The sequence below is a fragment of the Littorina saxatilis genome, linkage group LG6, assembly GCF_037325665.1.
Source record: "Littorina saxatilis isolate snail1 linkage group LG6, US_GU_Lsax_2.0, whole genome shotgun sequence".
Lineage (NCBI taxonomy): Eukaryota > Metazoa > Mollusca > Gastropoda > Littorinimorpha > Littorinidae > Littorina > Littorina saxatilis.
In genome coordinates, this window is record NC_090250.1 from 37,480,391 (window position 1) to 37,503,838 (window position 23,448).

Consider the following 23,448-nt stretch of genomic DNA (forward strand, 5'->3'; position numbering starts at 1 on the left):
CGGCTAACCAGCATACAGAAAGAAAGCTAAGTGCACCATGTCTTACGCACCCCGTTGACCACCGGCACCGTTGTCTTTTCTTATCTGTGATTACACTGGAGTAGTGACAACGTGGGGTGTGTGACCCCTGCATGAACTAGAGCTTTTGAACAGAACATTCTCATTTTGACTGTATTTACACGGGTTCAGCGTGTTACTATAATTTTCTATATACTACTGGCATTTTGTCAGTGACCACGGGTTTTTTACGTGTTGAGAACGTAAAAGGAACATATTTTGAGTGAAGGCTCGAGGGAGGTGGCGAGTTTATACATAAACAGGCGTCTGAAACTTATACTTTTGTTGACTCTATTTAATTGTATGACTGCGAGAGTGGATCGTGGTGTGGTTAGTTAATTAGTAGTAATTAACCGGTTCATAATCACCTTTAGTGATATATTGAAACGTGACACATGGGGGCCAAGCCGGGATCTACTCAGTTAATTTCCAACTGATAAAGACCCACCAATTAAGGATAACTAAGAGCAGATAATCTCGTCAGTGCTCGACTTATTTTCTGCTTGGTGCTACCCTTTTTTGTATAGTTTTGATCATATACCACACCTTAAGCGATTCACATCTTGCAGGAAATGTAAATTGTAATTTGTGAGTTATTGTATGCGCTAACTGTGATTACTTCCCTTTCCTTTGTTTGTGAATCTTTGTTGTTGTACGTTCAGAGTTTTCCGTTGCAGAGAGCTGAGCAGGGTTAGCGGATTTGTTATTCGTTTTACTCAGTTTTCTCTACATTGTTGTTTCGCATTCTGTAACAGGTTACATTTCTATAGTCTTGTTTTACTTGGATTTTTCTCCATATTTTGACTTTGTTGGAATTTTGGGGGGGGAAGGGTCCGAGGACTTCTGTCCTAACCAAGGCTGTGGGAGACACTCTGTTTCACCGCAAAAAGCAGCCGATAAAGTAGGCCACGGCTGTGGGAAACACTTTGTTTCACCGCAAAAAGCAGCCATAAAGTAGGCTACGCGTTTTGTTCTACACCGTTTGGATTTTTCTTCTGCATTTTCCGGTTGCTGGATTTTTGTATCCACCGCTTTCATCACCGCGTGTTCTAGCTATAGCTGCGTTAGACTTACTTTGGTAATAAAGCTTTGCTAAAACTAACCATGGCTACAGGGGGATCTCCGACGAGGAGAATAACTTTCGAGACTCCTGGCAGTGAGGAACAGACAGAGCGAGACGCACGCGTTAGAGCGCGTAGTTTGCTTAAACGCAAGGAGCTGGAACGTAGGGAAGACATAGAGCGACAGACGAGAAAAGAAGAGCTTGACAGACAAGAACGACAGGCCGAACGTGACAGACAGGACAAGAAAGAGAAAGACGAACGTGACAGACAGGACAAGAAAGAGAAAGACGAACGAGACAGACAGGAAAAGAAGGACGAACTTGACAGACAAGAAAGGAAAGACGAACTTGAGAGACAGGAACGACAGGCCGAACGTGACAGACAGGACAAACAGGCGGATCGCGAACACCAGCTAGAACTAGCTAAGCTACAGGCAGAGAAGGGTACGCTTACTCAGGCTAGCGCGCCGACGTTTGTTGCCGACCGTACGAGACTGCCGACGTTCGACGATGACAAGGACGAGCTCGACGACTTTTTACGCCGGTTTGAGCGCATTGCATCGGACCAGAAGTGGGAAGAGGCCACGTGGGCTAGCCGCCTTAGCACCTGCTTGAAAGGACGCGCATTGCAGCTCTACAACGCTTTGGATGACGACGAGGCGAGAAACTATCAGGCACTAAAGAAGGCGTTACTCCAGCGCTTCAACCTGACTGCGGAAGCCTACAGACGACGTCTGCGTAACAGCAAGAGACTGAGCGGCGAGCTGAGCCATCAGTTTGTGGCACGCCTTAATCTCTACCTGCGGCGCTGGGTGGAGATGGCCGAAAAGGACTGGACCGTCAACGACCTTGCCGACCTCATTGTCATGGAGCAACTGATGTCCAGCCTGCGACCTGAGGTGGTGACCTTCGTGCAGGAGCACCAGCCAAAGACTACTCAGGAGGCAGCCGACTGGATCAGAGTACACGAGGACGCCCAGGCGATCTCCGGCAAATCTTCAGGCTCACGGCCGGGAAAATCGGGAAATTCGGGTTCTTCAGGACCCAAGGACGGGAAGGACGATCAGGGACACAAGGGATCAAGTTCCAGAACTGACATCCAGTGTTACTACTGCAACAAGCGGGGCCACGTGAAGAAGGACTGCCACAAGAGACAGGCTGACCAGAAGGGCGTACACTTTGTTGGCAGTGAGGAGCTAAGGGACGTCACGAGCTCATGCACAATTCCACAACTCTGCGTTCCGTGCTCCAGGAAACATTTCCAGCCCCACTGCAACGTCTACGTTAACGGAGTGAAGGGCGAAGGTCTGCGGGACACAGGGGCAGACATGATAGTGGTTCGGGCGAGTCTAGTTCCAGCTATGGCCTACACAGGAGACAGCATCAGGGTGAGAATGGCCGAGGCATCTCACGCTTGCGATTTGAACACGGCAGTGATCAAGGTCGTAACACCGTTGTTCACGGGGACCATTGTGGCCGTCGTCATGGACGATCCTCCATGCGACTTGCTCATTGGAAACCGGGTTCAGTTTGTGGACGGCGTCACCAGGGAGGTTCCCGTTTACCGGTCTCCCGACGTCATTTCAGTTCTCACGCGGGCACAGGCGGAGCGAGAGGACAAACCTCTCAAACCCCTACCTGCTGCACGAGCTGCCCTGGGGAACGTGACCCCCGCGCTTCTCGCGAAGGCTCAGGATTCTGACCCGACCTTAGCTACTCCTCGGGAGCACGCGAAGTCGGGGAAGGTGAAGCTGAGCGGGAAGCATGGGAGGTCAAGGTTCCTCAGGGACAAGAAGTTGCTCTACCGTGAGTTCAGCAACAAGGAAGGTGCATTCAAACAGGTTGTCGTGCCTCGCGAGTTTCGCGAGGGTGTCATGGCAACGGCACACGACTCGATTCTGGGAGGGCATCTTGGCACCAAGAAGACCACGGATCGTGTCTGGCGCCACTTTTACTGGCCAGGCATCTGCACGGATGTCCGACGTTTCTGTGCGTCCTGCGATAAGTGCCAGAAGGTGGTTGCCAAAGGAAGGGTGAGGAAGGTCCCCTTAGAGAAGATGCCGCTCATCGACGAACCCTTTCGTCGGGTGGCAGTGGACATCATCGGGCCCATCTTGCCTGCGTCTGAGGACGGAAACAGATACATTTTGACTATGGTGGACTACGCTACTCGATACCCAGAGGCGATCCCTCTGAAATCGATTGAAGCCACGCGAGTAGCTGAGGCTCTGGTTACTATGTGGTCCCGGCTGGGAATTCCATCAGAGGTACTCACCGACAGAGGCACGCAGTTCACGGGAGGAGTGATGGCGGAGGCAGCACGACTGCTATCACTGGAGCAGCACTTCACCACTCCTTACCATGCTCAGTGCAACGGACTGGTGGAAAGGTTCAATGGCACCTTGAAGACCATGCTGAGGAAACTAGCTCAGGAGAAACCACGCACGTGGGACAGGTACATCCCAGCATTGCTTTTTGCATACCGCGAGGTTCCTCAGGAGAGCTTGGGTTTTTCCCCATTTGAGTTGTTGTACGGCAGACAGGTACGCGGTCCCATGGCTATCCTGCGTCAAGCTTGGACGGACGAAGAAGCTGACGAGGAGGTGCAGACGACAGCGACCTACATAGTAGAACTCAGGAACAGGATTGAAGAGACCTGCAAACTGGCTCAAGAGAACCTGGGAAGAGCAGCACAGCGTTATGCGCGAGGATTCGACCGCAAGGCACGGCCGCGCAGCTTCAAGATTGGAGAACGGGTGTTGCTACTTCTACCTGTCAAACACAACAAGCTACAACTGCAGTGGCAAGGACCTTTTGAGGTGACAGCGAAAGTGGGCCAGAACGACTACAGGATCGTCATGAACGGGAAAGCACGCCTGTACCACGCCAACCTGCTGCGCGCCTACATAGAGAGGACTGCCTACGGGGAAAAGGACAAAGTGACAGAAGCAGTTGCTGTCGTGATGGACGAGACAACGGAGGAACAGGGAGGAGGACGTGTACCAGTTTGTCCGCTGGAGGCTAGTGAGGATCACACGGACGTGCACATCTCACCTGAACTTGGGGACGACCAGCAGGCGGACTTGCAAGAGATCCTGAAGGATGCAGCACGGGTCCTTACAGACATACCACTTCAGACGCATTTAGAGGAGTTTACCTTCGACTTGCTGGAGAAACAGCCAGTGAGGACGAAGCAGTATCCCATGCCTCATGCCCAGAAGGAGGTGGTCAGGAAGGAAATCGCCGACATGACGAAGTTGGGCGTCATCGAGCCAGCGAACTCTCCCTACAGTTCTCCAATTGTGCTGGTGAAGAAGAAGGATGGACGCGTCAGGTTCTGTGTCGACTACCGGAAGCTGAACAAGATTACGGCGTTTGACGCGGAACCCATGCCTGATGTGGACTACCTCTTCAGTCACTTGGCCAAGGCCAAGTATTTTTCAAAATTAGACCTCACCAAGGGATACTGGCAAATTCCAGTTGCCGAGGAAGATCGCCCAAAGACTGCATTTACCACTCCATTCGGCCAGTTCCAGTGGACAGTCATGCCTTTTGGTCTACAGAATGCAGGTGCCGTCTTCACTCGCATGATGAGGAAACTTTTGGAACCATTGAAGCGCGAGGACATCAGCAGTTTCATCGACGATGTGCTGATCGCGACAGAGACATGGACTGAACATCTCGACGCCCTGCGCGACGTGTTCGGAAGGTTGAAGGACGGAAATCTGGGAGCTAAACCGTCCAAGTGCTACTTGGGATTTCGGGAATTGTCTTTCCTGGGTCATGTTGTCGGCGAGGGATTGCTCGTTCCAGAGGACGACAAGATCCAGAAGATTCGGGAGGCGGAGCCACCGCGCACGAAGAAAGAAGTCAGGTCTTTCCTGGGCCTAGCCAGCTTCTACAGACGCTTCATCCCGCACTTTGCCGAAATCGCACTACCATTGACCAACCTTACCAAGAAACTACAACCGACCGTTGTAGTGTGGACTGAGGAATGCAGCTCCGCATTCAACACCCTGAAGAGGCGGCTCACCAGTCAGCCTATTCTCCGACTACCAGACCTGAACAAGGACTTCGTGCTGAGGACAGACGCTTCAGGGAAGGGACTTGGGACAGTGTTGCTTCAGGAGACAGAGGGGTTTTTGCACCCTGTTTGCTTCGCCAGCCGTAAGCTGACCTCGGCCGAGGCAGCGTATGCAACGGTTGAACGCGAGTGTCTCGCCATTGTCTGGGGCATCCAGAAGTTCGAAGCGTACCTGTACGGACGACCTTTCTGTCTGGAGACGGACCATCAACCTCTGCAATATCTTCAGGTTGCAAGGTTGGCAAACGCCAGACTTATGCGCTGGGCGTTGATTCTCCAACCGTACCAATTCACGGTACGCGTCATTCCGGGCGCCAACAATGTTGGAGCTGACTTTCTCTCTCGGGCTGTAGAGGAGAACATGACTGTGAGCGAAACCGAGGTTTCGTCTTGAAGAGGGGAGGTGTGTCACGATCGGGTGACAGAGACCAAGAAAGTGTCACTCAGTGGAGTGCCTGTTCTTGGTCGGTTATGATAGAAAGCGCCTGTGCGTGATATTGGGCTACAGCAGAGGCTGCTGACAGTGCTCAATGAACACGGATGGTTTGCTGCGCACGAGTTTTACAGTGGAGGTTTCTGCTGTCATAGGGCTGACGGGTTTTTCGCTGACAGCGCGCACGGGATTTTCAGGGATTGAGTTTCTCGTGTCTTTTTTCTGCTTGGGGAGGCAGAATTGTGTATAGCTGGACTGGTTTTGTGACAAGGTCAGTCACGTGTATTTGGCTAGGTTGTCTGACAGAGACACGAGTACGGGGCACTTGACACCCAGCGGCAGAAGGGGAAGGAGCTAACACACAGTTTCTAGAGTATGATGGTTTTTCACCGAGTATTATATTCGGCACTCTAGGGGAACTTCCACTAGTCTTTTCTTTCTCACTGCCACGTATTTTGCTGAGGACAAGTCGTCAACTTTCCTTCGTCGTGCGATGGCTTTCGCATAAGGATTCGACAAGGGGTTCTGGATGTTGTTGTCACTGTTGACGAACAGAGGCGTTTCCAGGGAGGAAGCGGATTTTGCTTCCACGAGAGTACTACAATCATAGGCTTTTTGAGGTAATAAATCATTATTTAACGCTGTTGATGAGTCTGTGTTGTGGAATGGAATACTCTCTGTTGTTCTTTCCAGGTTAGCGCATAATTTACTCTCTGTGACGCTAAAATACTAATCTGTATATGGTTTTTGCAGATAGGGAGAGAAGGACGGAAAATGACTGTTTTGTTGTTGTAAAAAGTCCGTTTTGTGCAGGCCCACGTCAATCAATCAATCAATCAATGCCCGTCACTCCTGTCAGGGTATGGGCCGCCAACAACAGCTCTCCAGAGTCCTCTGTCCTGGGCCCCTCTTGGCTTTCACCACACCGCGTCATAGGTCTTCTTGAAGAAGAACCTTCCTCTCCCAGGATAAAGTTTTCTGTTTCTTCTGTTGTTGACGTTTCTGTAGCGAAGTCGTTTTTGCAGGGTGGGGGTGCTAACCCCACGCCCAACCCTCCTCCTTTTTCAGCCGGGCTTGGGACCGTCCTTGGCGGAGTTGCAGGCCCACGTGCTCGATGAGATATTTAAAGATGACATGTTTTAAGGTGGTGGGTGAGGGGTAGCTGACATGTTTAGTGCACCGATGCTTTCTGTTTGCAGCCTTCGTTTCGTTTCGTGTTCCTGTAACCGCTGCACGGCTGCCTTTGGCGGGACACTGCTAGCTGCAGACGTTGGAGCTGGGACCTGAGGAAGCTACGCTGACCAGCAAACCGGCTAACCAGCAACCCGGCTAACCGGCTAACCAGCAAACCGGCTAACCAGCAACCCGGCTAACCAGCAACCCGGCTAACCAGCATACCGGCTAACCAGCATACAGAAAGAAAGCTAAGTGCACCATGTCTTACGCACCCCGTTGACCACCGTTGTCTTTTCTTATCTGTGATTACACTGGAGTAGTGACAACGTGGGGTGTGTGACCCCTGCATGAACTAGAGCTTTTGAACAGAACATTCTCATTTTGACTGTATTTACACGGGTTCAGCGTGTTACTATAATTTTCTATATACTACTGGCATTTTGTCAGTGACCACGGGTTTTTTACGTGTTGAGAACGTAAAAGGAACATAAGCTCGAGGGAGGTGGCGAGTTTATACATAAACAGGCGTCTGAAACTTATACTTTTGTTGACTCTATTTAATTGTATGACTGCGAGAGTGGATCGTGGTGTGGTTAATTACTACTAGTTAGTTAATTAGTAGTAATTAACCGGTTCATAATCACCTTTAGTGATATATTGAAACGTGACAATAGCTATCAGCAGCCGTGCGCATTCCTTCGGCGTGCTGTTGATGCTCGATTTAGGCAAACGCCCACTTGAGCGTAAGCTGTAACTTTCGGTTTCCAAACACCAAGTGACGTCACAGCCGGTTCTCGTCTACTGGCGGCCATTTCGAAGTCTCGTTTAGCAGACGAATTTGGCGGAACGTTTTTAATTAAATCACAATGATTAAGCTACGAATCGGTGAATTTCTTTACATTTTTGGAATCTTTAGGTGCATTTCTCTAACCTTCAGTCATCGGTTAGTGGTTCTAATAACCTTTAAAACAGCGTGGTCTGGTCCTTTAAGACTTGAGCCGGCCTGGTCATCCTGAATTTTTGCGCTTGATTACAAATCTTGCATTATTATTAGTATTATTAATTATTATCAAAGGTGCCAATATATGATCTTCACCTTGGAAATCACATCTCGGGTCAGCAAGCTGCCACTGGCAAGGTTGCTTGTTGTCTTGACCACTCCTGTCGACCCCCTCAGTCTCTCCACGGGCACGAACACACTTCCCTGGGATTGCACTGCGCGAACAAGGCGTTCACGTCTCATGCAGTACAGTTCCCAAAGGTTCGGGTTTTCCAGTCTCTCCACTTTGACCACCTGAAACAGTTGATCAATACAGTGGAACCCCCCTTTTAGGACCTCCAAACATCTGAGAAATTCAGGTCTTAAAAAGGAGGGAGGCTTAAAATGGGGGTACAGTAAGAGTTTATGAAGAGTTAATTAATCTTAAATAATAACCCCGTTATTGTATTTCTGACCTCCACAGAGAGAGAGAGAGAGAGAGAGAGAGAGAGAGAGAGAGAGAGAGAGAGAGAGAGAGAGAGAGAGAGAGAGAGAGAGAGCGAGAGAGAGAGAGAGAGACCTGTTTACCCCCATAAGTGTTTTGGAGTAATGCTCAGCCCCAAAAATAGTAATCCTGGCACAAAAATAGTAATCATCCAGCATTCGTCGCCAATTACAACGCACATGACAACTGTGTCTGCGAAACGCAATCATGCACATATATCCATCATTCACAAACAAAACACATCAGTCAGTTTTTGTAGTCATCATAATTTCAAAGAAGATCACATCAAAAGCACATGCATCACTGATTCTTTTTCTTTTGCTCGTAGTAGGCCTTTTTCAGTGTGTCAAGCGCTTCTCTACTGTACTTGCGCTTGCCGAATGAGTGAGGGCGAGACTTCAACACAAGAAGGCTCTTCAGCGTCTCATCAGACAGACATGATCTCTGGTCAGTCCTGTGCTTTTTCACCCCATTTTGCCATTGAAAAAAACAATGCCAAACATGTGAATTAATAAAAAAAATAAAAAATAAAAAAATAAAAAAAAAATATTTTTTTTTACATTTTTATCATTTATGAAAATCGTAGTCTTGACACGGATAGCGGAATGGCGTATTTTTTGCAGAAAATCGTAATAAATTACGCCAAAATCGTAAGGGTAAACAGGTCTAGAGGGAGGGAGAGAGAGAGAGAGAGAGAGAGAGAGAGAGAGAGAGAGAGAGAGAGAGAGAGAGAGAGAGAGAGAGAGAGAGAGAGAGAGAGAGAGAGAGAGAGGAGCAATCTAGTATTCATTATTATCGTCAGCTCACAGATACTTTTGCTTCCTCAATTTCTTTCCCCACCCAAGGATGGAACTCTGGGCCAGATCGCAATACTGCTCAGCACTATTAGTCCAGGCATATTAGAGAACAACGTTGAAGTGACAATGACTAGGTTTAAAATGTCCCTTATCAGAAAGTTCAACCTCAGTCCTTTGATGTTTATTAAACACATTTTCATATAAAGTTGGCGCTTCATACGGAAAAATGGCTTTGAAATTGACCCAAATCCTTCTTTGGGCTCTGTAAATGTCGTTTGGGGGTATGGTTGTAAAATGGTATCTACTGGTCACCCCAATGTATAAACTGAAAACTCTTTCTGCACCAGAACACGCAGAAAGGATTGTATCTGCCTGATGTCTGATGCTTTTCAAAATCCCCAACCACTAACACCTTCAAAACGGACTTTAACTGACACTGTTGTTTTTCCCTATATAATCCTTACTATTTTTCCGAGACGTCGTCGTGTTGTGTATTTAGCTTGCCACAACCTCATACATGGTCCTAAAAGTTAAAGTTGAAGAAAATACTAAAGATAAATGAAAAAGCTGACGCAGTGTCATTCGCACCGTGAATCCCCCCATGGGAACATACTAAAGTCTGGTTCCAAATAGGCTCAATTTCCTTCTATTTCTTTGTATTTCTGCCTCGTAGGGGTAGGGGTGTTCAAACCAAAGGCACCTTTAAACCAAAATTCAAATCACACATCTTACAATACTAAGACACTCAGCAGTAAAAGGGTGTCTGCTGGTAAAAAATTCCAAACAATCCTAAAAGTACTTCACTACTAAAAGTGCTTTTAAAAAGAGCCGTTATTTTTCCCTCTATATTCAGTATTGTGTTTTCTGCGAACATGTAGTCTATTTAGATGGTTGTCGTGTGCACTTGAGTTGCTAAAGCGTTTTCAGTTGGGCATATGTCGAAAAGCAAAGAATTAGCCCTTTGAAAACCATCAGAACTGTCACACAAAAATAACATTTACCTATCTCACCAACTGACCAAACATAGGGCTTTTCCTTATGTATTATGTATTGTCGTGTTTTTTGTAGCATACTTGTGAAAACAGCCACCACTGTTGTAAATGATACTTTAAAGAGCATTATTTCATTTTTACAGTTGAAGGACAACCTGGACTGCCGTATATTACAGCTGTTTTACAATCAGCCAAAATTTTCTTAACAAACGTATGTTAAGAACAACTCCCATAGTGAAATTGAAGGAAAACAAATTGAAAATCCCCCTGCCATAGAGGAGCTAAAGAATCAACAATAAACGACTGCATGGATAGCTTGATGCACGAATGCATTGCGGACATGTTTGTCTCCAACCAAGAGAAAGTTCCAAAAAATCCCTTTTGTGCTTCTTATTATACAGTGACGTCAAAGACAGCCTTTTCTGCTGTTCATACATTCAGGGGTTATGGTTACACTAAACGACGTAGTTGTAGCCATACTGCCATCCAGATTTATTTTTTCCTTGCGAGCAGTCACAGGGTGTTTGTGCTGTCTGCCAACCGTTAGATGACCCCGCCCAAGTCTGTTAAGGGACCGTTTGACCGTTATAGAACGCGTCTTTTTGATTTTTTGGCACAGTTGGAAACGGTTGATTTTTATCCCTACCATTGTTTCCAAACATTATATAGGAATGTTTTGTGAACAACGGATAATAGCCGCTACTCGCATGTGTAGCAAAAGTGAGCGTACATACTCACCCTGGTCGTCCAGCCGTTGTCCGTTGCCCGTCTTTATCTGTCTGTACTGAACATTACCTTTGGATATTTCTCCAACGCTATGAAGTGAAGAAACACCAAATGTTGCAAAATGTTGTATGACCCCAAGAGCTCAAAAAAGATACTTGAGAACCTTGACCTTACCTGAAGGTCAAGGTCACAGGGAGAATGAATGTGGTCTAAAAACTGCAAAATTTCACATTGTGCCAGTTTTCTGGAAAACAAATTAAAAACAGCGGGCTTAGTTTTGTATGGTATACAATAAAAAGAAAGCCTTATCTTCTGATACCATTTTGGTTGACCTCGCTTCAATGTCAAGGTCAGAGGAGCCCTTCAAAGTTGAATTGTAGACATATTTTGATGTGAGCTTGCCCCTTTAACTTTATTATGGACGATATCTCTTACAAACTTAAACACTGAGTGGGGCGTTTGTTAGAATTTCATAGTGAGCCACATCTGGTCACATATCGTTAGGGTCAAGGTCACATTGACCCCTATGAAAAATGTGACCAAGCCGGGTAAAGAAATCCATGTGTCTTGGTAAAAAATCTTAACAAAGCAAAGCCCATGCGACTCTCATGCTTGACCTTTGTCTTAAAGTGACCTTGACCTTCAGGTGACCTTGAAGGTGAAGGTCTAACAACTGAAGCTGGCAAGGACATTGTACACTATTAGAACTGGTTTACAGATTTTTCCTACCAAATTACACATGACCTTTGGCCAAGGTCAAGATCATCAAAGGTCACACATCACAAGGCTATCAATTCAAGACATAGGAAGCATAAACATACTTATTGGCACTTTCTACAAAGAGACATTGTCACTTTTAGTGATTCAATTGCCCGTTTCAGTCACATTTCATAAGGGGCAAAGTGACCTTGACCTTGATGATATGTGACTAAATGTGGCTCAATATCAGTATATAACATGTGCCCCACACAATTATGAAGTTTGAAAGATTTTTTTCATAGTTCAGGGTCAAGGTCACTTCAAAACATGTATACAATTCAACTTTGAAGGACTCCTGTGACCTTGACATTGAAGCGAGGTCAACCAAAATGGTATCAGAAGATAAGGCTTTCTTTTTATTGTATACCATACAAAACTAAGCCCGCTGTTTTTAATTTGTTTTCCAGAAAACTGGCACAATGTGAAATTTTGCAGTTTTTAGACCACATTCATTCTCCCTGTGACCTTGACCTTAAGGTAAGGTCAAGGTTCTCAAGTATCTTTTTTGAGCTCTTGGGGTCATACAACATTTTGCAACATTTGGTGTTTCTTCACTTCATAGCGTTCGAGAAAAATCCAAAGGTAATGATTTGTACAGACAGATGAAGACGGGCAACGGACAACGGCTGTACGACCAGGGTGAGTATGTACGCTCACTTTTGCTACACATGCGAGTAGCGGCTATTATCCGTTGTTCACAAAACATTCCTATATAATGTTTAGAAACAATGGTAGGGATAAAAATCAACCGTTTCCAAATGTGCTAAAAAATCAAAAAGACGCGTTCTATAACGGTCAAACGGTCCCTTAACAGACTTGGGCGGGGTCGTCTGACGGTTGGCAGACAGCACAAACACCCTGTGACTGCTCGCAAGGAAAAAATAAATCTGGATGGCAGTATGGCTACAACTACGTCGTTTAGTGTAACCATAACCCCTGAATGTATGAACAGCAGAAAAGGCTGTCTTTGACGTCACTGTATAATAAGAAGCACAAAAGGGATTTTTTGGAACTTTCTCTTGGTTGGAGACAAACATGTCCGCAATGCATTCGTGCATCAAGCTATCCATGCAGTCGTTTATTGTTGATTCTTTAGCTCTTCTATGGCAGGGGGGTTTTCACTTTGTTTTCCTTCAATTTCACTATGGGAGTTGTTCTTAACATACGTTTGTTAAGAAAATTTTGGCTGATTGTAAAACAGCTGTAATATACGGCAGTCCAGGTTGTCCTTCAACTGTAAAAATGAAATAATGCTCTTTAAAGTATCATTTACAACAGTGGTGGCTGTTTTCACAAGTATGCTACAAAAAACACGACAATACATAATACATAAGGAAAAGCCCTATGTTTGGTCAGTTGGTGAGATAGGTAAATGTTATTTTTGTGTGACAGTTCTGATGGTTTTCAAAGGGCTAATTCTTTGCTTTTCGACATATGCCCAACTGAAAACGCTTTAGCAACTCATGTGCACATGACAACCATCTAAATAGACTACATGTTCGCAGAAAACACAATACTGATTATAGAGGGAAAAATAACGGCTCTTTTTAAAAGCACGTTTAGTAGTGAAGTACTTTTAGGATTGTTTGGAATTTTTTACCAGCAGACACCCTTTCACTGCTGAGTGTCTTAGTATTGTAAGATGTGTGATTTGAATTTTGGTTTAAAGGTGCCTTTGGTTTGAACACCCCTACCCCTACGAGGCAGAAATACAAAGAAATAGAAGGAAATTGAGCCTATTTGGAACCAGACTTTAGTATGTTCCCATGGGGGGATTCACGGTGCGAATGACACTGCGTCAGCTTTTTCATTTATCTTTAGTATTTTCTTCAACTTTAACTTTTAGGACCATGTATGAGGCTGTGGCAAGCTAAATACACAACACGACGACGTCTCGGAAAAATAGTAAGGATTATATAGGGAAAAACAACAGTGTCAGTTAAAGTCCGTTTTGAAGGTGTTAGTGGTTGGGGATTTTGAAAAGCATCAGACATCAGGCAGATACAATCCTTTCTGCGTGTTCTGGTGCAGAAAGAGTTTTCAGTTTATACATTGGGGTGACCAGTAGATACCATTTTACAACCATACCCCCAAACGACATTTACAGAGCCCAAAGAAGGATTTGGGTCAATTTCAAAGCCATTTTTCCGTATGAAGCGCCAACTTTATATGAAAATGTGTTTAATAAACATCAAAGGACTGAGGTTGAACTTTCTGATAAGGGACATTTTAAACCTAGTCATTGTCACTTCAACGTTCCCTTCACTAAAGTGGCTAAGATGCCTGGACTATATATGCTCTTACCACTGAGCCACATGCCTATTGCATACTTTCTGAACGTACCTGTATGGCCCTGTGAGAAAGGTTCCTTGCATCCTTTCCAGCTCCTACAAAGCGTTGGTCCCAGGTGTTAGTGATGAGGTTTATTATTTCTGTATATTCACTGCTGCTGCCCTGAGTTACAGGGTAGAGGTTGCCACTGTTTATCTTCTTGCGCAGCCATTGATCAAATGACTTGAATAGTCCTTTCTGGCAAATCTGAAAGCATAGAATTCTTCAGAAAATTAGATCTGGTAGTGTCAGTGTAAGTGATACAAACACACCTTTGCACTCCCTCAGACGTTGGTGCCACATTTTAATGTATAAAAACATGCACATCAAAATGCCTGTTATGAACACATGCACACACATGAATGCAAGCCCAGCTGTTTGCACACACACACACACACACACACACACACACACACACACACACACACACTCTCTCTCTCTCTCTCTCTCTCTCTCTCTCTCTCTCTCTCCCTCATCTGCTCTCTAAATACATTCAATACCACATACACAGCATCTAAATAAATGTGTGTTCTCCCATTTCACATTGACTCACAGACAAAAAACACACAGACACACAAGAACGCACACAGTTGACAAACCTCCTGCTGACTGTACCATGCACCTCATGTGCACCACAAAGCCCGGCTAGCAGACTAGCTCCATTCTTACTCAAAATACATCTACATGCAGAATATTTTAAATCCACAGGTTTCATGAACCACAATACTTCTCTTTCAGTCTTTCTATTTGTAACCAAGTGCACGAAACACATCAATCACCTTAGGAGGCAAAGCCAGACAGAGACTTTTAAAGCTAATTTAATAGCCCTACAAAAACTGCTATGGGTACGCAAAGATCCCCAAGAGCATACCAGGTGAGGAGACCACAGCAGCCACACCCCATCACAAACAGCCACTCCACATTTCACGGGTGTGCTGTCTCCCAACGTATGCTTTGGCAGGGAGACAACGCCGTCAATGCAGAGTAACTGCCCGTGACAAGGGGGACTATACTACGTCACCCTGTCACATTTTTATAAAATACAGGGCGACCCCCCAAAAATGCACCCTCAAAAATTCTAATTACTTCTACATCTGTTGTCACTTTATATTTGGGGGCCATAATTAACTTCAGCCTATGCCTGACCCTTCCACAAAATGGTAGTTTATTTTTTATGGATCAAATGGTCTGACTTTTATGCAATTTCAAAAAGAAATTCCAAACTCGTGGATCCAATCAACAGAACGAGGTTTGACATTGAGCGGTAGCAATACTTACCTGATTTAAACACTCCAGACTTTTACCTTTTGGATTATTTGAATGTCTGAGTATACCCCCCAAAAAACTAGATCATCAGTGACCTGAAGAAAACAGTTACAGCTAGGTTCAGGGCAATCCCTAGACAGGAAAGCTTTCGTGACATTGACAATTTCGGAGGTGTGATTTGGAACACATTTTGGGGAAAAGGTCAATGTCGGACCATTTTACCTACAGACTCGAAACTTTGTAGAATGGTCATGGATGAACTGAAGTTCATGCACAACAACTGTGAACATATTTGCTTAATTCAAATGACTGGAAAAATTAACCCCTTCGTTGTAAAGTTACACTTGCGCAATGTCGCGCAAAATTCATCAATGACATGACCGCATTCCTCCATGGAAAATGCCCTGATCCTGCCTGTAATTGCAGTATTCAAGTCACTGATTGTCTAATGTTGATTGAGGTATACTATGTCATTCGAATTACACCAAAGGTAAACAATCTGGATGGCTTAAATCGGGTTAGTTTGGCTACCGCTCAATTTCAAATATCGTACTGTTGAGTCGATCCCCGAATTTCGCAACTCTCTTTGAAATTGCACAAAAGTTAGACCATTTGATCTATACAACTGTCACTTATTAAGAGGGTCATGCATAGACTGACATTTATGTCCCCAAAACATGAGGTGATTCGGTCAATAGATATAGAAGTTATCAACATTTGTGTGGGTTGCATATTTTTGGGTCACCCTGTATTTCTCTCTAAAAACATCCTGAAGCAGACTCACTGTCCAATAGCTGGGAAGTTTTTTCCTGTCGGATTCAGAAGGGAGAGTACCCAGGCTTAGCCTGTGGTCCTTGGTGTCGCTTCTTTGTGCCTGGTGGGCGAGTTGTGCGTGAATCTTGTCCTTGATGTTGCCCATCACTTCCATCACGCTCACTTTCTGCCCTCGTGCCACCAACACCTCTTTGCTCCCTGGAACATTGACAGGGAATGGGACTTGGTAGGTTAGTTATTTGGGGCAATAAATTGTGGTACAATCAAAACCATAACAAGGGAATGCAAAACAGGAATGAACATGTATTTTTGTGTGCCAAAGTGTTCACCAGATATAAAAACAATTAATAATTTTGAGACAGCTGAACCTGTTGATAACGTCTTTTCTCGAATTCCCAGAGTTGTCTCGAGTCATTTAACAAACTGACTTCAATTGGGACTGGGATTTTAGAACACAACATTTCAAATCTATATGTTGCGCATATGCCTTATCGGCCCTGCAACGTAACCATCCAGATCCAGATCCAGAAATGCATCAATTAATGGCTGACAACTGACCAGGCCTGACCTAAACCCTCCCTGCGTAAAAAACACAAGAAACTTCCGGTACAACCCACCTCTGGTCTGAAAGTCAAGCACAACGTCCTTTCTTGCTGCAATGGCTTTAATATCGTCAAAGCTGCTGGTCCTGAGTTTCTTAAAGGTCTTTGTGTCCTCCACTCTGTCTTCGAAGATGAAGGTGGATTTGAGTTCTTGACACAGAGCGGTCTTCACTGCCTGAAAATGTTGCGGCTGTTGAAGACACAAGCGAGCTTCAAACCTGTTGGATGGCTGTGGCTGAAAGTCTTGGGCGTCATCAACCATGCGAGCTTCATATCCACTGTATGGCTGTGGCTGAAAGTCTGTGTCGTCATCAAACATCATAGGGTCTACTGTCGAAGAGAACAGAAGAAAAGAAAAACAAATTTATAATGCTGAGCTTGTGCCCTAGGGAATTGCTGGTCAAGGGGAATAAGGTTGAAGCACAGAGACAAAAGGAGAGAGAGAGAGAGAGAGTGTGTGTGTGTGTGTGTGTGTGTGTGTGTGTGTGTGTGTGTGTGTGTGTGTGTGTGTGTGTGTGTCTATGTGTGTGTGTGTGTGTGTGTGTGTGTGTGTGTGTGTGTGTGTGTGTGTGTGTGTGTGTGAGCATGTATGGAGAAAGGGTGAATAACTAAGTACCGTACTGTAATTTTCATACTGCACAATGCCACCAATTATCAGACCCATCCACTCATTTTTGGAACAGAACCGATTTTGTCAACACATGAGAGGCTACCAAGTACAAGGTGCACTACATACAGGGGACTTTTACAATATTGCGCTCCACTACCATGTCACCACGGGATGCTTTCACCATGAAAAAATCCTGTTCTCTTTAGCTTATCAAACTTGAAACATGGGTATTGGGCATTATAACTTTGCACAGAAAAGTTGATAGTTTGAGCTGACTGAAGCATGCTCTATTCCTCAAACTGCAATGTTCTTCAATTGTTTGAGCTACATTCCTTTTCGCAAACATAATCATGCAAAGTGCGTTTCTCAGTGTGGAAGTCAAAACTCGAAGCTAAATTAGACTGTAAGATGCATCGGGTGAGATCAAAGAAAAAAAGTATTGCCTATCGTCTCAAAATTACAACACTGATGGTGATAGAGATGCGAGAGAGGTGAGATTCTTGAGGTTTTAAATTAGGGGGGGGGGGGGGGGGGGGTTCCACTATACACTCAGCACACATTTTCAATAAGCTTACTCTGGTCTTGGTCCTCATCATCAAAAGCAAAGGCAAACTGGCCGCCGTACGCATCTTCATCGCTGCCTGCCCAGTCGTGGTCACTTGCCCGACTGACGAAGTCCCCTCCATCACCATAACCACCATTATCAGAATCATCATCATTGTCTGAATCATTGTCATCATCGCTCCCTGAGTCATGGGCTGGCTGCTGAAGCCCCAGTAAAGCTTGGAGGTGTGGTGGCGGTGGTGGCTGGACAAGGTTCCGTGCAGTCTCTCGGAACTTCCTGGCCACACTTGTGTCGTAAATGACAAACGTTATGCCCTGCATAGAAGAAAGGTAATAAAATCAGCCTTGAGATCTATATTCGGCAAAAAGTAGCAGGCATGAACATGCCCGCCCACCTGCACACACACACACACACGCAGACACACACACACAGACACACACTCTCACACACCATACACACATACAAACAAACACACACACAGACACAGACACGCACATACACCTCTTAAATTAGGCAAATCAAAAAACTCCAGAATATTGAATGATTTGAACTTGCACGTCACTACATATGTATTATATTGTGACAATTGGTTTTATGTACAACCGTATATTTTCTGTGATATATTGTATGCTACGATATTTTGCAATGATGTTTAGACATAGTTCATTATACGCATAGGTGTGCGAGAATATGTAAGCGCAGTGCTTTAAAGATGTCCATGTGTGAATGTGTAAGTGGGCGCAGTCGAATGTCCATGTGGGAGTGGAGCATATAAGAATGCCCATGTGTGAATGTGTAAGTGGAGCGTATAAGAATGTGTAAGTGGAGCGTGGTCGAATGTCCATGTGTGAATGGGTAAGTTGAGCGTATAAGAATGTCCATGTGTGCGATGTGTAAGTGAGACATGGATGTGTTCATGTCTGAATGCGTAAGCACAATGCAAGGAATGTCCAGAGAGGTATGTGGGAGGTGTGTTTATAACCTGCCCTGTTATAAATAGTGCTATATGTTTTATGTAAATGTAAACATGTGAAAGAATCATCTTTTTCAGTCATATTCTTTCAAGGTTTTACTAGTCAAATCGGTTATATAATTCTATATCAAGGGGAAGAACTGTGGCCGTTTTCCACATATGCTATGTTTTTGGATTACTTCCCTTGGTTCCATGATCGTTTTACCATTTTGTTGTTGTAAAGATTAAAGTTGTATTATTGTTTAGTTATGCTTAACGTGTACTATTTAGTAATGAGATAATAATGTTTTTGAATGTTATTATTAGAAAATTTGGTTTAGTTGAAGATGCTAGGACATGTCTTTGAATCTCACTTTTTAAAAACCAGGAATGTTAGTGTTTATTAACTTTATAAATACATTTAGTGTTAAGAAATTATTTGGAAAATGTTTAATTAATGCTTGGTAATTTTAGTGAATTTTGGGACATCTTGTTTTATTTGTTAGGAGGTAAACTGATGTCAATTAATAACTGATTTTGGATTTTTACAAGACTTGCATCCTTTCTTTGAGAACCTGACTGAGCAGACAGTCCCAGGCCAAATTTGTCTGAAGTGAAAAAACGTTTTTATTCCTAAATCAGGTAAGAAACAGCTTTAATATGAATTTAGTTGGTTTCCTATATATGCTATGTACTGTTTTGAAAAGTTAGGTGATGTGGCATTTTTTATTTTTAGAAGATGTTTGGGATTGGAATTGATTATATTGTACTCTGGAAAGATGCCAAACAAACCATGTGCTCTGAGCAAAATGATGGTATGAAGATACAGAAGAAATAAATTGTGACATGATAAATTAGTGTTTGATTGAAATGATGTGATTATACAAGATGTTTTTTATGTATTAGTTGTTGGGTAATAGTTGATTATTATTTTAGGACTATATTTGATGAAACTTCATTTTTCCTTGTTGCCTGACTTATTCACATGGTACTGATAATGTGGATTTTCTGGAAGCTTCAGGATGTTGATTGTTTATCTTGTTGAGGCATGGAAATGATAAGTGTTAACAACTTGTTCATTTCTGCAGTTAATTCAAGTTGATTTGTCATTAATTTGAGAATTGTATAATTGTTGTTGTGTGGAGCAGAAGAAGATTGAAGTATTTGTTTTATGTGGATTGTTGATGGTTGTAAGAAATGGAATATAGGAATTGTATTGAAATAAGAGGAATCACCACGCGAACTGAGATTACTAGTCTGCACAGTTGTTTTGTTAACTGTCAGCTTTTGAGAGATGTAATTCCGAGTGGTTACTGGTTACATCAAGAGTAATTTGAGACATCAAGTGAATGTCTTAGATTTTCTGTAAGGTGATTATGCTTAAAGCTAGTCACTAAATGGATGAAGTATAGTTTTGATTGACTCTGCTTGTAGCTGTGTCTGAATTAGTCTTAACATAACTTCTTGTCCATTATTGAGGAATTTTGTTATCACAGACAAGTGGGGCTGTGGTTTAGACAATATTTCTGGTTGGGTTGGATTCCATATATCATGTATTACATGATATGATATTCCTATTGTATTCCATTCTTCAATCATAACAAGAGCATTGCATTGTTTTAGTGTTGTGTTGTATTAGGTGTTATGTTCTTTTTGTTTTGTTCTATGGTGTATACAAAAGTGTTCTAGTGGAACTGAAATTTGATCTTGATGATTGTTTAAATGTATACTTATACTGTTTTTGTTTTATTTTTCAGGGGTAATTTTCTCAACTCTGTTGAGGACGTTTTGAGTTCACTTTGGATATTTTTTGGGTCTAGTGGATCTCTGGTTGTGTTTGGTTTTTGATGAGAGAGTTAGTTAGTTTTTTAGTTTGATTTAGAGAAGAGATTTTTGTATTTTGAAACTAGTAATCTAAACATGAAGAACTTTTATTTTGGCGAATGAGAAGAATTTTGTTGATTGAATGAACAACTTTTACTTGTTTTAGACTATGTTTTTGTAACCTGAAAACTGAGTTGACTAAACTGCTTAATTCAAAATAAATTTCTTTAGAACACTTATCTCATTTTTTGTTGTTTATTGTGAAAGCAAGAGTTTTACCTCACCCCGAATCCTCCCTTAACCATGCTAGAACAAATTTAAGTATGTTTTAGCAGTAGGTTTACATAAAATCAATGTCTTGTTTGTATTATTGTCATGTACCACGCCTGAATTTCTCTGTGAGATAATAAAGTATTCTTATTCTTATTAATTATTCTTATTCTTATTCTTAAATTACCTGAAGTATTTTTTAACGACAATCATTAAATCAGGCACTCGATCATTCTCCTTTGTTTTAGTTAGCTGCATACCTAGCTTTTTTGTTATATTTAGTCAAGTTTTGACTAAATATTTTAACATCGAGGGGGAATCGAAACGAGGGTCGTGGTGTATGTGCGTGTGTCTGTGTGTCTGTGTGTGTGTGTAGAGCGATTCAGACTAAACTACTGGACCGATCTTTATGAAATTTGACATGAGAGTTCCTGGGTATGAAATCCCCGAACGTTTTTTTCATTTTTTTGATAAATGTCTTTGATGACGTCATATCCGGCTTTTCGTGAAAGTTGAGGCGGCACTGTCACGCCCTCATTTTTCAACCAAATTGGTTGAAATTTTAGTCAAGTAATCTCCGACGAAGCCCGGACTTCGGTATTGCATTTCAGCTTGGTGGCTTAAAAATTAATTAATGACTTTGGTCATTAAAAATCTGAAAATTGTAAAAAAAAATAAAAATTTATAAAACGATCCAAATTTACGTTTATTTTATTCTCCATCATTTGCTGATTCCAAAAACATATAAATATGTTATATTCGGATTAAAAACAAGCTCTGAAAATTAAATATATAAATATTATTATCAAAATTAAATTGTCGAAATCAATTTAAAAACACTTTCATCTTATTCCTTGTCGGTTCCTGATTCCAAAAACATATAGATATGATATGTTTGGATTAAAAACACGCTCAGAAAGTTAAAACAAAGAGAGGTACAGAAAAGCGTGCTATCCTTCTTAGCGCAACTACTACCCCGCTCTTCTTGTCAATTTCACTGCCTTTGCCATGAGCGGTGGACTGACGATGCTACGAGTATACGGTCTTGCTGAAAAATGGCATTGCGTTCAGTTTCATTCTGTGAGTTCGACAGCTACTTGACTAAATATTGTATTTTCGCCTTACGCGACTTGTTTAGTTTCAATATATCAAATCTATTTTCTTGACTGCTAAAGTGATCAAAGCATGTTGTGGTGGAGATGCATTGTGGGGTGGAAGTGGTCAACTTCAACCCTATCAGGTTTTCTTACCTGCAGTGTCCCTCGGTTATTCTGGAGAAATTGGTGAGCAGTGGACACCATGGCACTGGCCACAGTGTCTTCAGGAAGCTGGAACTTTCTCCCCATACCCAGCGGGGGGAACGCTACTTTGCTGATTTCTTGCTTCACCGCAGACTGCAGGCACCGCTGTACCATCAACTTGATGTTCTGCTGTTCACCAAAAAAACCAAAAACAATTTTGTTTGTCATTTTTAACATACAGTGCTGACTGAACTTGAATACTCTTTTTCTAATCTCTAACATACAGTGCTGAACTTGAATACTCTTTTTCTAATCTCTAACATACAATGCTGAACTTGAATACTCTTTTTCTAATCTCTAACATACAATGCTGAACTTGAATACTCTTTTTCTAATCTCTAACATACAGTGCTGAACTTGAATACTCTTCTTCTAATCTCTAACATACAGTGCTGACCTTGAATACTCTTCTTCTAATCTCTAACATACAGTGCTGAACTTGAATACTCTTCTTCTAATCTCTAACATACAGTGCTGAACTTGAATACTCTTCTTCTAATCTCTAACATACAGTGCTGAACTTGAATACTCTTCTTCTAATCTCTAACATACAATGCTGAACTTGAATACTCTTTTTCTAATCTCTAACATACAGTGCTGACCTTGAATACTCTTTTTCTAATCTCTAACATACAATGCTGAACTTGAATACTCTTTTTATAATCTCTTACATACAGTGCTGAACTTGAATACTCTTCTTCTAATCTCTAACATACAGTGCTGACCTTGAATACTCTTTTTCTAATCTCTAACATACAATGCTGAACTTGAATACTCTTTTTATAATCTCTTACATACAGTGCTGAACTTGAATACTCTTCTTCTAATCTCTAACATACAGTGCTGAACTTGAATACTCTTTTTCTAATCTCTAACATACAGTGCTGAACTTGAATACTCTTTTTCTAATCTCTAACATACAGTGCTGAACTTGAATACTCTTTTTCTAATCTCTAACATACAATGCTGAACTTGAATACTCTTTTTCTAATCTCTAACATACAGTGCTGAACTTGAATACTCTTTTTCTAATCTCTAACATACAGTGCTGAACTTGAATACTCTTCTTCTAATCTCTAACATACAATGCTGAACTTGAATACTCTTTTTCTAATCTCTAACATATAATGTTGAACTTGAATACTCTTTACACGCACACTGACAACACCCTCTCCTCCCCCCCCCCTCAAATTAACTGACATCAACTGAGAACAGCTAGCCTCAAAGGTACATAAAGATAAAACTGAACACAAATCCAGAAAATGGTCAATGAATCAACCAAACCAGTCTAACGTAACTAATTAACCCAAACAAATAATCTGAAGTTTGCTAACTTTGCATGCCTATAAATTGGAAGAAAATAAATGCCGCATGTAATCAAA

General features: G+C 42.8%; 2 protein-coding genes and 1 long non-coding RNA gene across 3 annotated transcripts in view; 2 read left to right on the forward strand and 1 right to left on the reverse strand.

Annotated features, from left to right (window-relative positions):
• Nucleotides 1–1,482: 1,482 nt before the first annotated feature.
• On the forward strand, nt 1,483–7,295 carry LOC138969145 (uncharacterized). The gene is made up of 2 exons (XM_070341864.1): nt 1,483–6,444; nt 6,733–7,295. The coding sequence occupies exon 1, from the start codon at nt 1,939–1,941 to the stop codon at nt 5,596–5,598; it is 3,660 nt and encodes a 1,219-aa protein (XP_070197965.1). The 5' UTR covers nt 1,483–1,938; the 3' UTR covers nt 5,599–6,444; nt 6,733–7,295.
• A 587-nt stretch (nt 7,296–7,882) lies between these two features.
• The window catches only part of LOC138969629 (uncharacterized), a 49,908-nt gene continuing 34,342 nt past the window's right edge, over nt 7,883–23,448 (reverse strand). The window contains exons 5-10 of the mRNA XM_070342487.1: nt 22,016–22,195; nt 17,730–18,033; nt 16,560–16,874; nt 15,953–16,140; nt 13,915–14,109; nt 7,883–8,107 (exon numbers count right to left, since the gene is read on the reverse strand). Of these exons, the coding sequence (XP_070198588.1) occupies nt 7,883–8,107; nt 13,915–14,109; nt 15,953–16,140; nt 16,560–16,874; nt 17,730–18,033; nt 22,016–22,195 (1,407 nt within the window). The remainder of the gene's footprint in view (nt 8,108–13,914; nt 14,110–15,952; nt 16,141–16,559; nt 16,875–17,729; nt 18,034–22,015; nt 22,196–23,448) is intronic.
• Nucleotides 18,736–20,732, forward strand: LOC138969146 (uncharacterized). Its single transcript, XR_011456384.1, has 2 exons — nt 18,736–19,313; nt 20,429–20,732. It is a non-coding gene; the product is annotated as an uncharacterized lncRNA (long non-coding RNA).

Coding starts and splice junctions, on each gene's coding strand:
- LOC138969145 (XM_070341864.1), top strand. CDS start 1,939: ATGGCCGAAAAGGACTGGACCGTCAACGACCTTGCCGACCTCATTGTC.